Source organism: Propithecus coquereli, unplaced genomic scaffold, assembly GCF_000956105.1.
Source record: "Propithecus coquereli isolate 6110/MARCELLA unplaced genomic scaffold, Pcoq_1.0 Scaffold821, whole genome shotgun sequence".
Taxonomy (NCBI): Eukaryota; Metazoa; Chordata; class Mammalia; order Primates; family Indriidae; genus Propithecus; species Propithecus coquereli.
In genome coordinates this window covers 581,691-594,974 of record NW_012154408.1, presented here as the reverse complement: position 1 = coordinate 594,974, position 13,284 = coordinate 581,691, and the positions used below count along the sequence as shown (strand labels likewise).

At 53.2% G+C, this 13,284-nt stretch overlaps 1 protein-coding gene across 5 annotated transcripts in view; it reads left to right on the top strand.

Annotated features, from left to right (window-relative positions):
• The window catches only part of CTBP1 (C-terminal binding protein 1), a 33,412-nt gene extending 23,448 nt beyond the window's left edge, over nucleotides 1–9,964 (top strand). For 3 of the 5 annotated variants that reach the window (XM_012663670.1, XM_012663675.1, XM_012663674.1), the window contains 5 exons: nucleotides 5,257–5,471; nucleotides 6,941–7,071; nucleotides 7,826–7,953; nucleotides 8,432–8,549; nucleotides 8,989–9,964. In XM_012663670.1, the coding sequence (XP_012519124.1) occupies nucleotides 5,257–5,471; nucleotides 6,941–7,071; nucleotides 7,826–7,953; nucleotides 8,432–8,549; nucleotides 8,989–9,175 (779 nt within the window). In that variant the 3' untranslated portion in view covers nucleotides 9,176–9,964. The remainder of the gene's footprint in view (nucleotides 1–5,256; nucleotides 5,472–6,940; nucleotides 7,072–7,825; nucleotides 7,954–8,431; nucleotides 8,550–8,988) is intronic. The other 2 variants (XM_012663671.1, XM_012663672.1) reach the window with 1 other exon arrangement.
• The last annotated feature ends 3,320 nt before the right edge of the window (nucleotides 9,965–13,284 follow it).

Sequence of the window (13,284 nt, the reverse complement as noted above, 5' to 3'; positions counted from 1 at the left end):
AGCTTATTTATGCGAGTAGTGAAGAGAGTGAATGGTGATGAAATCATGAAAGGCTTTTTCCAGAGCTTGTTGAGAATTAATATTTTTTCTTGCAAGAAGTGGTCCAAAGCCTGGAAGGGGTAGTCAGTTGGTGCAAGATCTGGTGAACACGGTGGATGACAGAGAGTTTCCAAGTCCAGCTGCTGTAGCTTGAGCAGTGTTGTGTGTGCCATGTGGTTGAGCATTGTCTTGCAAGAGGATTGGCCTGTCTCTATTGACCAATCTCAGCTGCTTAACTGCAAGGATTCTCATCATTTCATCCAACTGGTTGCAGTAGACATCTGCTGTAATCGATTGACCGGGTTTCATGAAGCTGTAGTAGATAATACCAGCACTGGACCAGATACCATTAGCTTTTTTTGATGAATATTCGGTTTTGGATTGTGTTTTGGCACTTCATCTTTACCCAACCATTGTGCTTGCGATTGTCAAGAAGAATCCATTTTTCATCACATATAACAATAGGGTGTAGAAATGATTCGCCCTTATGTCGTGACCTTAAAGAAAGACAAGCTTCGAGATGATTTCTCTTCTGATGCTCATTTCATTCATGCAGAACCCCCATCTATCCAGCTTCTTTACCTTGCCCATTTGTTTCCAATGGTCCAATATTGTTGGAATAGTAACGACAAACCTTGCTGCTAATTCACATGTAGGTTGAGATGGATTCACTTCCACTATAGCTTTTAGCTCATCATTATCCACCTTGGTCTCAGGTCACCCACGTGGCTCATTTTCAAGATTAAAATCACCAGAATGGAGCTTATCAAACCATCGACGTACTGTGCGTTCATTAGCCACATCCTTCCCAAACACTTGATTGATACTGAGCTGTCTGAGCTGCACCCATTCCACGATGGAACTCATATTTGAAAATAACATCAATTTTTGACTTAGCCATGGTTTCGTAAAAATAGCTCTAAAAAAATTGGAAAGATAATCACAAGCGAAAACGTGCGTTTGAAAGACTGAGGATGTACCTTCACAATAAAAATAAAACAAGAAGTGTCAAAGTGAAATGTCAGAGATATCAGCTGTCAAACTTAGTACTTAAGGAAATCGGACATTTCATGCTTAACCTAATAATTTGTAGTTTCCTGATAACTAAGGGAAGTGAAACACCTTTTCATACACTTCTTGGGCATTTGGAGCTCCTTTGTTGTGAAGTGAAGTGTACCCTTCAGGTGTTTTTCTTGTGTTCGGGTGTCTTTTTAGTGTTGGTTTGTGTGAATTTCTCGTATAGCCTGGATCAAGTGCTTGTCAGGTGTATGTGCGCTGCAGATGTTTTCTCCCAGTCTGTGGCTTGACTTTTCACTTTCTTTCTGTGATGAGAACAAGTTTTCAGTTTTGGTGAAGCCCAGGTTATCACTCATTTTTTTCTAGGTTAATGGCTTTTGTGTCCTAAGGAATCTCTGCCTACCCCAGGGTCATGAAGATACTCTGTGTTTTCTTCTAGAAGCTTCATAGCTGTAGCTTTTACATACAGGTCTAGGGCCCATCTGGAATTACAGTTTGTGCATGGCGTGAGGTTGGAGTCAAGGTTCACTCTTTTCTACTAGAAACAAGGTGCTCCAGCACTGTGTGTTGGAGAGGTCATCCTCCCTGTCGCGTTGCCTTGGCACGTGGCGCCTTTGTTGAAAATCAGTTGGCCACATAGGAAAAGGGTGTCTTTGGGCTCTTCTGTTCCACTGATCTGTTTGTCTCCATTCTCACCAACTCCACCCGTCTTAACCGTAGTAAGTCTTGAAATCTGGTCGTTTATGTCCTTTCACTTTGTTCTTCAAGATCGTGTTGGCTGTTGCAGTCCTGTGCGTTTCCATTTCCAGTTTAGAATCAGCTTGTCAGTTTACATATTGTTGAGTCCGTACATCAGTTTGGGGAATGCTGACCTCTTAACAATACTGAGTCTTCCAGCACACAAACATGACATCTCTCCATTTATTTTAAGTTTTCTTACCAATGTTTGGTAATTACCAGTGTGTAAAAGGTTTTAACATAGTTCACTAAATATATTGTTATTTATTTGGTATTTTTAATGCTATTATAAATGATATGTTGTAATTTTGTTTTCCAGGGGTTGGTTATTAGTATTTAAAAATACTTTTGATTTTTGTAAACTGACCTCATATCCCGCAGTCTTACTAAATTCTAGTTTGTTGATTCACTTGGATTTTCTGCATACATTGTTTTGTCATCTGCAGATAAACACAAGTTTACTTTTTCCTTTCTGATCTGTACGCCTTTTATTTCTTTATTTTTGCCTGTTGTCATTAGCTGTGGTTGCCAGTACAATGTTGAATAGAAGCAGTTAGTGTGGCATTATTGTCTTATTCCTGGCCTTGGAGAAAAAGTTTCTGATATTTCTCCATTAAGTGTGATATTTGTCATTGGTCTTTTTGTGGCCTAATTGTCTGTTGTTAATATTGCCACCCTAGCTTTCTTTTCATTAGTGTTTGTGTGGCATATCTTTCTTCATCCTTTTACTTTCAACTGTGTCTTTTATTAACAGCATATAGCTGGGTCGTTTTTATTACATCTGACGATCTTTGCCTTTTAATTAACAGTGTTTGTTTTATTTTTAATGTAATTACTGATACATTTGGATTTCAGTCTGCCATCTTGCTCTGTATTTTCTATTTGTCCTATCCTCTTTTCCCTTGTTTCTTCTTTCCAGCTGCCTTTTACGTTAATCAAATTTTTAAGAAATTATTCCGTTGTATGTCCTTCATCGCTTTTCAATCTGTACTGTTCAGTGCTATTTTTTGTTTTTACTTTAAAGATTATGATGCACATTTTTATTACAGTCTTCCTCGAGTTGTCAATATTAATACATATTCATGAAGAATGGAAGAACCTTAAAACAGTGTGGTGGTTCCTTTTACTCCCTCTTGTTCTTTGTGCTGGAAGTGCCTGTTTCCTGCTGCCATGTATAGTAGTCTTTTATGGAAGTTTGTCAGTGATTTTTTTTTTTTTTTTTAGTATTTACCTACATGTTTACCATTTCTTGTCATCTTTATCCCTTCCAAATCCTGGCTCCCATCTGGTACCATTGACCTGTGGCCTAAAGTATCTTTAGAAATGAGGCTTACTAGTGACAAACTCTCTCAATTTTTGTTTGTCTAAAAATGTATTTTACCTTTATTTTTGAAGGATATTCCCTCTTGGTATAGAATTCTAGGTGGACTTTGTCTTTGAGCATTTTACAGATGTCATTCCATTGTCCTCTGGCTTCCATTGTTTCTCAGAAGTCAGCCATCATTGTTACCATTTTTACTCTGAATGGGCTGTATCTGTTTTCTATGGCTGTTTTTAAAATCATTTCTACATGTTTGGTTTTTAGCTGGTTGACTGTGACATTCCTGGGTATGCTTTTCTTTGTATTTACTGCTTGGAATTTTCTGAGTTCTTGGGATCTGTGGGTTGATGGCTTTCATCAATTTTGAAAATTCTCAGCTATTAACTTCTCACTTATTTCTTCTTTCCCATTTTCTTTCTTTCCTTTCCTTCTGGGACTCCATTTATACATATTTTAGACTATTTATTATTATTATCTTATAAATCTCTGACAGTCTGTTTATTTTTCTTCTTTAAACATTTTTTTTTTTCCAATTCTTTTGTCTCTGCTTTAGTTTGGATAATGTCTACTGGCTTTGAGCTCCTGTCTTTGAGCTCACTCATCCTTTTCCTGCTGTTAGGTCCATCCAGTGAATGCTTCATTTCAGATGTGATCTTTTAAGAATGGTCACTTCTCTCCTTTGTCAAGCAGCTTGGGTGAGCTGAGTTCAGCTAGGCTGGTGCTGGCCTGTAGCTCTAGGTAGCTTACACTCACCGGCAACTCCAGATGACATCTGGGCTTTCCGTTTAAGCGTCATGAGACAGCAGGGTCTCTTCCAGCTTTCTGCCCAGCCCTCAGCTTTCTACACTGTGGGAGATCTCTTTTTTGTCTCTCTGTCTCTTTGTGTCTTTCCCTGCTCCTTCCTTTCCTACTCAGCCCTCAGCTCCCCCTGCATGCTCAGGAGAAACCGTTGGGGGAGGTTGGCGGGCAGCAGGGCTGTCCCTGTGCCTGGGGAGCTTCTCTGGAGTTCACGCTCCTGCAGGGTGCTCCCACCTGTGACTGGTCTGTTCCCACACCCAGTTTTGTCCTCAGGAATAGAACAGGCTCATCCCTTTCTAGAATTTAGTTTGGACCAAGTCCTTGGCTCTTCTGACTGGTGTCCTAGCCCTGTCCCTAAGCCTGTTCCCCAGGGAGTGGCTGGAAGGGTACTTTTGGCCTTGAGCTGTGTGCTGCCTCCCCAGCCCTCCATCTCATTGCCTGGCTGCCTGGTCTCTTCAGTACTCAGGCTGCTGCCCTGGGGCATTTGCACTGGCTGTTCCTGCTGCTCCCTTCCTGTCACCTTCATGTCTCCCACAGACTCTGCCTGCTCTAGGAGGCCTGCCCTGGCCACCCACCTGGCCTCCTCCCATGCTCCATTCCTTCCAGAGCAGTTCTCTTCTCATGTGATGCAGGACAGATGACGTTCTTAGTCTACGATGTCCTGTGTCCTTCTCAGCTGTGTCTGGCCTCCTCAAGTTGGACCAGGCACAGCCAATGTGCAGTGGGTGTGTGCACCTCACAGCCCTTCCCTGGGAAGGAGCCTAGCTCCACAGTGCCTTGGACAGCAGGGCAGACGGGGCTGGGCACCAATGGGGCCGTGGCCGGGACCTGAGGGGGACAGGCACATCCACCTGTGATGGGCTTTCTCTGCCTCCCCATCTAATGGGATGTGAACCCCACAGGGCACTCCCTGGTCCAGAGGTTCCCTTCCTGCCAGGATTGAGATGCCAAAGATGTGATGCGGGGACTTGGAAGTAGGCCAGAGGAGGGACCTGGAGGAGTGAGCCCTGTGGCCTCGGTGCGCAGGGCACGTGCAGTGCAGGCTGTGTGGGCACCACTGGCTGCTCATGTCGCACGCCGCGGACAGGCTGCAGGGGGTGGTGTGAGCCAGGGCCAAGGGCCTCTTGTCTCCCCTTCCCCGCCATGGCATGGTCCCACTTGGCAGATGGCCCAGCATCGGGGAGCATATGCCTCAGGCGGCATGTGTGTGTACACTGCAGCACTTGGCCACAGCCGCAGGGTCTGGGGTCGCTCCTTGGGGGACAGGCACACTGAGGCACAGGAGCCCCCTCAGACGTCCTGGCTGGGGACATGGGTTTCATGCTGTGTCTCGACCCCGCCAGGTCGTGTGGGGCAGGCGGTTGCGCTGCGGGCCAAGGCCTTCGGCTTCAACGTCCTCTTCTATGACCCGTACCTGTCGGACGGTGTTGAGCGCGCCCTAGGGCTGCAGCGCGTGAGCACTCTGCAGGACCTACTCTTCCACAGTGACTGCGTGACCCTGCACTGCGGCCTAAACGAGCACAACCACCACCTCATCAACGACTTCACCGTGAAGCAGGTGCGCATGGCTGGGACTGTGCGTGGCTCCCTCCATGGGGGCCGTAGGTGAGGACAGAGGACTAGTCGCCCAGGGCCATCCTGCTCTGGCCAGCACTGGGCCAGGTGGTGGGTGACAGACAGGCCCCTGCTGGTGCCCTGCCCTCTGTGGCGAGGTGGCCAAGGGGACAGCAGGTCCCTCCCAACCCCAGCTGCACCTGGGGGCGAGGTCCTGCCTTCCCTAAGCAGCACCTCGGGGTCCTCCAGCCATGCTCTGGGAGCTCTGTCTGCAGACGCCTTTTTCTGTGTTCTGAGTTCTGCTCGGGGCTCCCCAGATGCTCTTCTGGCTATGGCAAGGGCAGAACCACTCACTTACCTTTAAATGTGAAATCCCCCTAAAGTTCCCTTGTCCTCGAAAATGGGGACGGATGCAGTGGCCTGAGGGTGTGGGGTTAGCTGATGTGCCCTTCAGTGCTGTGTCACCAGGTTAAGGTTTAAATCCATAGCCAGAAATGTTGCTCCAAAAAGTTAGCCTTGGCCTCAGCACAGTGCGCTTGAAGCACGAGATCTCGGCCCTCGTGTTTCCGCTCCGGTTGCTGGGTCTCTCCATGCCTGTCCAGGGGTCATGTGCATGCATGTTGTGGTGTGTATGTATGCAGGTACGTGTGCGTACCTGTGTGTGCACGTGTGTGTCTGCATACACATGGTGGGGCCACCTGCCTGCCCCCGACCCCCACAGCTACACGGAGGATGAGGCCATGCACCCGCCGCCCTTCCTCTGTAGGGCCGCCTCCCCCTCATAGAGCTAGGGGGTTTGGAGGCTCTTAGGGGACAGGGCGTGGCATTTGGGTGCTCTTCAGAGTTGTGCCGTCCACAAGAACTGGGTGCGAGGCTGCAATAGGCAGGAACTCACGAGGAAAAGCCATTCTGACCCAGGAGGCTAGCGTCCAACCACATGGCTGGGTGAACTTGCTTGGGATGAAATGGGGGTCACAGGAAACCCCTTACTACAAAGTGGGGGGAACCAACTCTAAGGGCCTTTTGTAAAAATAAATAAAAAATGAGCCTGTGTTGGAATAAAGAGGGTTCCTCTGCAGCCCCTCAGAACAAAGGCTCCCTGGCAAGGTTGGCATGTTGAAGACCACACCCTTGGGGCTCTTGTCTGTCATCCCAGGGAGTTTGGGGCGTACTGTGAGGTCCTGAGCTCCCACCTAGCGGGCCATGAGGCAGTGCTGGGGCAGCAGGAAGTTGAGCCGCAAGTTGGAGCATCTACTGCAGGCCGTGGCTCTCCAGGACGGGCTGGGCCTGCGTGGCCTGCCCAGCCTCCAGTCCTAGAGCCAAGGCCGCTCCCTCTCGCTCCCATGGCTGCCCGCTCTCTGCGCGGCACCCTGCCTGGCGGGTGGGAGGTGGTGCCTGCTTGCAGAGGCGCCCCTGGAGTAGGTGAGGAGGCCCCTGTGTTAACTACTCTGCGTTGTTGTTGTGTCTTCCCAGATGAGACAAGGGGCCTTCCTGGTGAACACAGCCAGAGGCGGCCTGGTGGACGAGAAGGCGCTGGCCCAGGCCCTGAAAGAAGGGCGGATCCGCGGCGCGGCCCTGGATGTCCACGAGTCGGAGCCCTTCAGGTGCCTCCGCTCTTCCTGGCCTGAGTGGTCCCCCAAGGCGGGCTGTGCCCACAGTCCTGCTAGGCTGCGACCTGGCGATGGGGCCTCTCCTGGGCATGGCAGTTCCTGGGCTTAGGCCTCTCTCTGCCACTGCATTGGGGAAAAGCAGAGCCTCCAGGTGCCAGGCCTGCCTCGGCCACAGCGCTGCGAGGGGCTGGGAGCGCTTGAGGCCCCCGCGTCCACGAGTGGTTTCCACGTGGGAAACCTGCCCCGGCCTCAGGCTGCCAAGGGCTCAGGTACAGCCGCGCTGGGCTTCGCATCCAGCCTGCGGCCACTCTGGGCTGACCTTCCTCCTGGGGCCTCAGCCAGGCTGAAGCTCGGTGGGCGGGCAGTGCTGTGGGCCAGGACGGTTCAGATCAGTGCCACGGGTACTTCCGGAGGCCCCTCAGCTGCAAAGCCCTTCCTGGGGGCCGCAGACAGGCCTGGGTTTGTGTTCAGCCCCTGAGGAGGCAAAGTGTGTGTGTGTGTGTGTGTGTGTGTGTGTGTGTGTGTGTAGGGGTGTCTGGGAGTCCGCAGCTCCTGGGGGCTGCAGACACTTCTGCCGGAGGAGACCCCTCCATGGGATCCCCGAGCCCCCGCTGCTGCCCAGAGCGCCTGGCGGGCGTGGTGGTCCTGCTGCTGCTCTCGGCCTGCCTGGGCTGATGGGTCTGTGGTGTCCCAGGGCCCACCCCGGCCAGAGCGCTCGGGCCTCTCTCACCATGTGCGCTGTCCTTAGCTTTAGCCAGGGCCCCCTGAAGGACGCGCCCAACCTCATCTGCACCCCTCATGCCGCATGGTACAGCGAGCAGGCATCCATTGAGATGCGCGAGGAGGCAGCCCGGGAGATCCGGAGAGCCATCACAGGTGGGTGCCGGGTGGCCAGGTGGGCTGTGGGCGTCCTTCCTGCCACCACTTGGTGCTCTCTGAGGCTCTTTTGGAGGCACCCATTTGCCAGGCATCTGAGGGGGCGCCTCGTGTTCCACCAAGTCCGTTTATGCCGGCGCAGGGGATATGGCCCTCTCGGAGTGAGAGCCGGGTTGGAGCCGTGCGTTGTGTCTTGCACATGAAGACCTACTGGGCCGAGCCCTGCACGCTGCGGCCTGGAATTCCCAGGCTTAGCAGACAGGCCCTCAGCAAGCTGTGCTCCGTGGGGTTCCTAGGCTGTGAGGGTGATGGCGCCTTGACAGACAGGACCTTGCTGTGCCTGAGGGAGTGAGCCTGGCAACTGGGACGGGGAATGCGCAGCCGAGGGGCCCTTGCAGCCCCAGTGCCTGTGGAGCAGCGCGTGTCCTGGGTCCCCTCAAAGCGGCAGCTGTCTTAACCTTTCTGCTGCATCTCCCAGGCCGGATCCCAGACAGCCTGAAAAACTGCGTCAACAAGGACCACCTGACGGCTGCCACCCACTGGGCCAGCATGGACCCAGCCGTCGTGCACCCTGAGCTCAATGGGGCCGCCTACAGGTGAGTGGAAGGGGCATGGGGAAGCCTCTGTCATGGCCCTTGGCCGAGGGGTACTCTGGCCCTATGGTGGGACTCTCAGGCCAGGACCCACCTGGGCCCTGCTGGGCATGAAGGATCAGGGTGGAATGGTGCAGGCCTCTTAACTGAAGGCCCATCAGGACCAGGGGCTCTGGGAAGGAACCTGGGCTGGGGCGGCCGTCAGGGCCTGGTGAATGCAGGACCACCAGGCAGAGGCCACCACTGGCCGGGGCCCTGGGTGAGGCCTCACAGCTCCCTACACCAGGGAGTGGCTCACGCGGGTGGGCAGCGTCTGTGCTGGTGAGTCTCACTGCCCACTGCCAGTTCTCTGCGGGAGCAGCCACCTGCCACTCTGGCCTCCCTGGGTGTCACGCCTCGGGTGAGTGGCAAGCGGGCATCACATACAGACCCCCTCTCCCAGCAGGTACCCCCCGGGCGTGGTGGGTGTGGCCCCCACTGGCATCCCGGCCGCTGTGGAAGGCATTGTCCCTAGCGCCATGTCCCTGTCCCACGGCCTGCCCCCTGTGGCCCACCCACCCCATGCCCCTTCTCCTGGCCAAACTGTCAAGCCCGAGGCGGATAGAGACCACGCGAGTGACCAGTTGTAGCCCAGAAGAGAGATCACCAGGCCCAGCGCTTGGGCAGAGGGCCCTGCAACTCTCGGACTGGAGCAGGCAGAGGCGGCGCCTTCGTGGTGGCTGCAGCACTCCAGAGACTGGTCCGGGCTGTGTGGGAGGCAGGGGTGGCGCTGGCCCTCCCCCGTGTCCACTGTAGTTGTCCCGTCCCGTGGGCTGGCTCACTGTCCTGTGTCCTTTGCGTTCCTCGTTAAGCAAAAGAAGTTAGTAGTTAATTCTATCATGAATGTTCTTGTCTGTGTACAGTTTTTAGAACATTACAAAGGATTTGTTTGCTTAGCTGTCAACAAAAAGAAAACCTGAGGGAGCATTCAGCAAGTGGATTTGAGATTATTTTTTCTTTTTATATGTTGGAACGTGCCCCGGAATGAGGCAGTTGGCAAACTTCTCAGGACAATGAATCCTTCTCGTGTTTCTTTTTATGCCACACAGTGCATTGTTTTTTCTACCTGCTTGTCTTATTTTTAGAATAATTTAGAAAAACAAAAGCTGTCTTTCCTAATTTTGGCATGAACCCCCTTGTTCCAAATGGAGATGGCATCACAAGGCAGCTCAGAGAGAGGAGCGTGTGGGTGACACACAAGTGTGCTCGCTGCCCGTCGACGTCTGTCCTGGGGGATGCGGAGGGACGGCAGCGTCCCCACCTGCACCGGTGCCGTCCTGCTGATGTGTTAGGCTAGCAATATTTTGGTTAAAATCATGTTTGTGACTGTAACCATTTGTATGAATTATTTTAAAGAAATAAAAATCCCAGAAAGAGCCGACGTGCCTAGCATTTGTTGTAGTGACTTTGTCTCATGAGGACACTGGTGGCTCTTAGTCCTGCGGGGCCTGAACTCAGACTCTGGGAAGCAGGCAGCCCGGGAGACCAAGGAGAAGGGCAGAGGCGGACCGGGGGGTCCCTGTGTGTGCCGGGCCTGTCCCCCTGCCCGCTGCGTGTGAGGGAGGGAAGAGTGCGCCGGCCCAGGCCATACGGTTGTGAGTGCTGTTTTCTGCTTGGATAAAGGCCTGACTGGCCATTGTCCTGTCCCACAAAATGTCCCACCCCTCCCTTTTTGGCACACCTCCCTCAGGCAGGCCTGCGACCTGGGAAGGCACAGGCCAGAGGAGGAGGACATATAGATGTCAAGTCCTCTGCAGACGGACATGGGAAGCTGCCAAGACCACTGGTTAGACGACCTACAGAAATTTGCAGAAAAGCCAAAAGGGGTCATTCCTCACCTGAGCTCAAGGTCATCCCGTTTGTGTCCTCATGTCCTCTTTAGAATCCCAGCCTCCTGGTTTTCAGGAGCTTCCTTTGGAAGCCCAGTCAGTGCCCATTGGCAGAGTCCCCTGCACCTCCCTCAGGGCCACTGCTGAGAGACACATCAGGGGTCTCGTCCCCCTGTTCAGAGCCCTCCCTGGAGCCCCACGGCACTCAACGTGCCCCCAAGCTCTCCTTGCGTCGTCCTCAGCCCACTGGCCTCCCAGCGCAGAGTCTGACTCTGACTCTTCCAAGTGCAGCCCAAGCATCACCCGTGTGGCCTCCACATGTGGCTGCACTTGCTCATCTCTCTCCTTGGACGGTGTGCTGCCTAGGGCAGGGTGGGGCCTCGCCCGCCCCCAGAGGCTGGCCAGCGCCAGTAAGAGTTGCCTGGGCCGCCCCCAAGCCACCACTGCAGTGCCCGCGGGGGTCATGCCTCGGGTTCTCCAGTGGCTTCACGAAGTTTCCTCTTCTGCCTTCATTCTGCTTTTTGGGGCAGCTTTGTGCTTCCAAGGCTGGCTCTTTAGTGGTCTTTACACATGGTTCTTCCAGGGTCACACAGCCTACAAATACCTATTTGCTTCTGGTAAAAATGCCTTAGTTTTGCCCGTGCACCTGAGTGAGTGTTGGCTGGGCACAGAATTCCAGATCAGGAGTCGTTTCCTCCCACGGCGCCCACGTCAGCCTGTCATCTTCCAGCTTCTGTCTTGGAGAAGCCAATGTCTGCCCAGCCACCACCCCCTGGGGTCTCTCCATTCCGAATAGGGGATCTTCCCTGTAGCCCGTGCCCACTTGTGGTTCTATTTTTATTTATCCTCCCAAGAACTCATGACACTTCCTGAATTGGCAAATTCGGGTCATGCTGATAGCAGAGCCAGGGCCAGGGCCCTGCAGAGCCATGACCTGAGACAGGGTGTTACCCACAGGGCAGGGCCAGGCCGAGCTCCGCGGGAGTGCGTGGTGCCTGACAGACAGGCGGGGCAGCCAGTGCAGCTGTGGTGTGCGGGGCACTTGCTGTGGGCAGGCAGAGCCCTGAGTGTTCCCTGGGTTACGCGGGTCCTCAAGACGGCCCCACAACTAAACTTTTGACTTGAAACTTAGAAGAAAACCTGGAGCGTTAAATACAGATATTACAAAGAATAAAGGCTAAAATTTAGATTTATGCATATCTTATACAACTAGAAAAACAATGACAAGATAAAATTTTATGAGATTACATGAACTTTGATACCAAGTCCCTAAGTGAAAAAATTACCATACAGACACCCAAGAGGAGTGTTTCCAGATGGCTCAGACTTCTGCTGGGCAGATCCAGGTGACGTGCTGGTGCTGAGGGGACCTGAGACCCCTCCTCAGGACCCTCCCCTGGATGCTGTGTCATCCCCTAACGTGTCGGCTCCTGCCGTGGTCTGGAGCAGAGGAGAAGATGGGCCAGTGCCTCTGGTGGGACGCTCTCTTTGGGCCCCACCCCATCTCTGTCAGGCGTGGCCGCTGGCCCCAGTTTTAGGCAGCCAGCCCTGAGGGCAGCCCCACCTCACTGTGGCCAAGGCCTCTGCCCCCGCCCAGGAGGTGGGTGCAGCTGCCCACCAAACACAACCAGCCCGTCTCTGCCCCTAGGTGGCCCGGGCTGGGTGAGAAGGGCGGGCTCTGGGTGCCTGTTGTATTAATAGCTCAGCCCCCGCCTTGCTGGCGCGGGTGTGGGTATGAGAGGTGACTCCCAGGGTCTCCGGCTGGAAGGATGGCTGTGGAGGGCCCCTGGGAAGACCAGGAGTTCCACCTTGACCTCTAGCCTGAGCCCTGGGGAGGGTCCCGGGCCCTGGTCCGCCCTCAGGACAGCAGGGGGGAGCTGGCCTCCCTCCCCTTGGAGCTGGGCGCCCCCCTAGCCCCACCCCTCCCGCAAGGCCGGGCGGGGGCACCAGGAATGTGCTCTGGACACAGGCCCAAGGCCTCACACTCAGTCTCAGTGTTTCCAAGTCAGACGTTTACTTTCCCCTGAGGAAAGGCAGGCGGCCAGGGAGCCTGACGCGGAAGTATGACTGAATCCAAGATGTAAGGACAAAGAAAGCCATCAGAACGGTGTTCTGAGCCGTAACATGAGTCTTCCATTGACGCCTCCTCCACTGTTTGAAGGCGGGGCTGTCCTGGGAGTGGCCCCACCTGCAAGGCCCCTGGAGGGTGCTGAGGACCCGGTCAGCAGGAGGCAGAGGTGAGGCTCCCCTCTTCAGCCTCAGTCTCCTTGTCTGTGAAATGGGCATCAACGTTTGTCTCCCTGGAGTCTAACATACCGGAGGGCATGGCCAAGCCTCTAAGGCAGGAATGGAATAAGAGGTTCGAATATCGTCATCTGTGCAGAAAACCCAACAAAATCAGGAAACGACTAGAACAAATCAGAAGACTGGCAAGGCTGTGTTGCACAAGCACCTGGGCTGGTAGCTGCAAACTGCTTTACCCAGTGACTGCAGAGCACTGGAACATTCCCTGCTCTCTTCTCTCCCCCACACCCGTCTTCCATTTGCTTTGCATAAGACATGGGGTGTGACCCGCTACGCTGACTCCAAAATGAATGGATGAAACAGGTCAGGACCTGGTACTACCCAGCCCAGCAGCAGGTGTGGAGAGCAGCCTGGGAACTAACAGACCAGGTGCTGAGCTCTGAGCAGGGCTGTCAGAGTGACTGGAGGCAGTCAGGTTTGTGGGTGGGGGTGTCCACATTGTACAATACACGTTTTCTCCAAATTAACTTAGAATTTCATCATAATCCCAGTCAGAAAGAATTCCAGAGGTTTATTTTTAACAAATTCAACAGTTTTACCCCCAAATTTACATGGAACAGCATAGG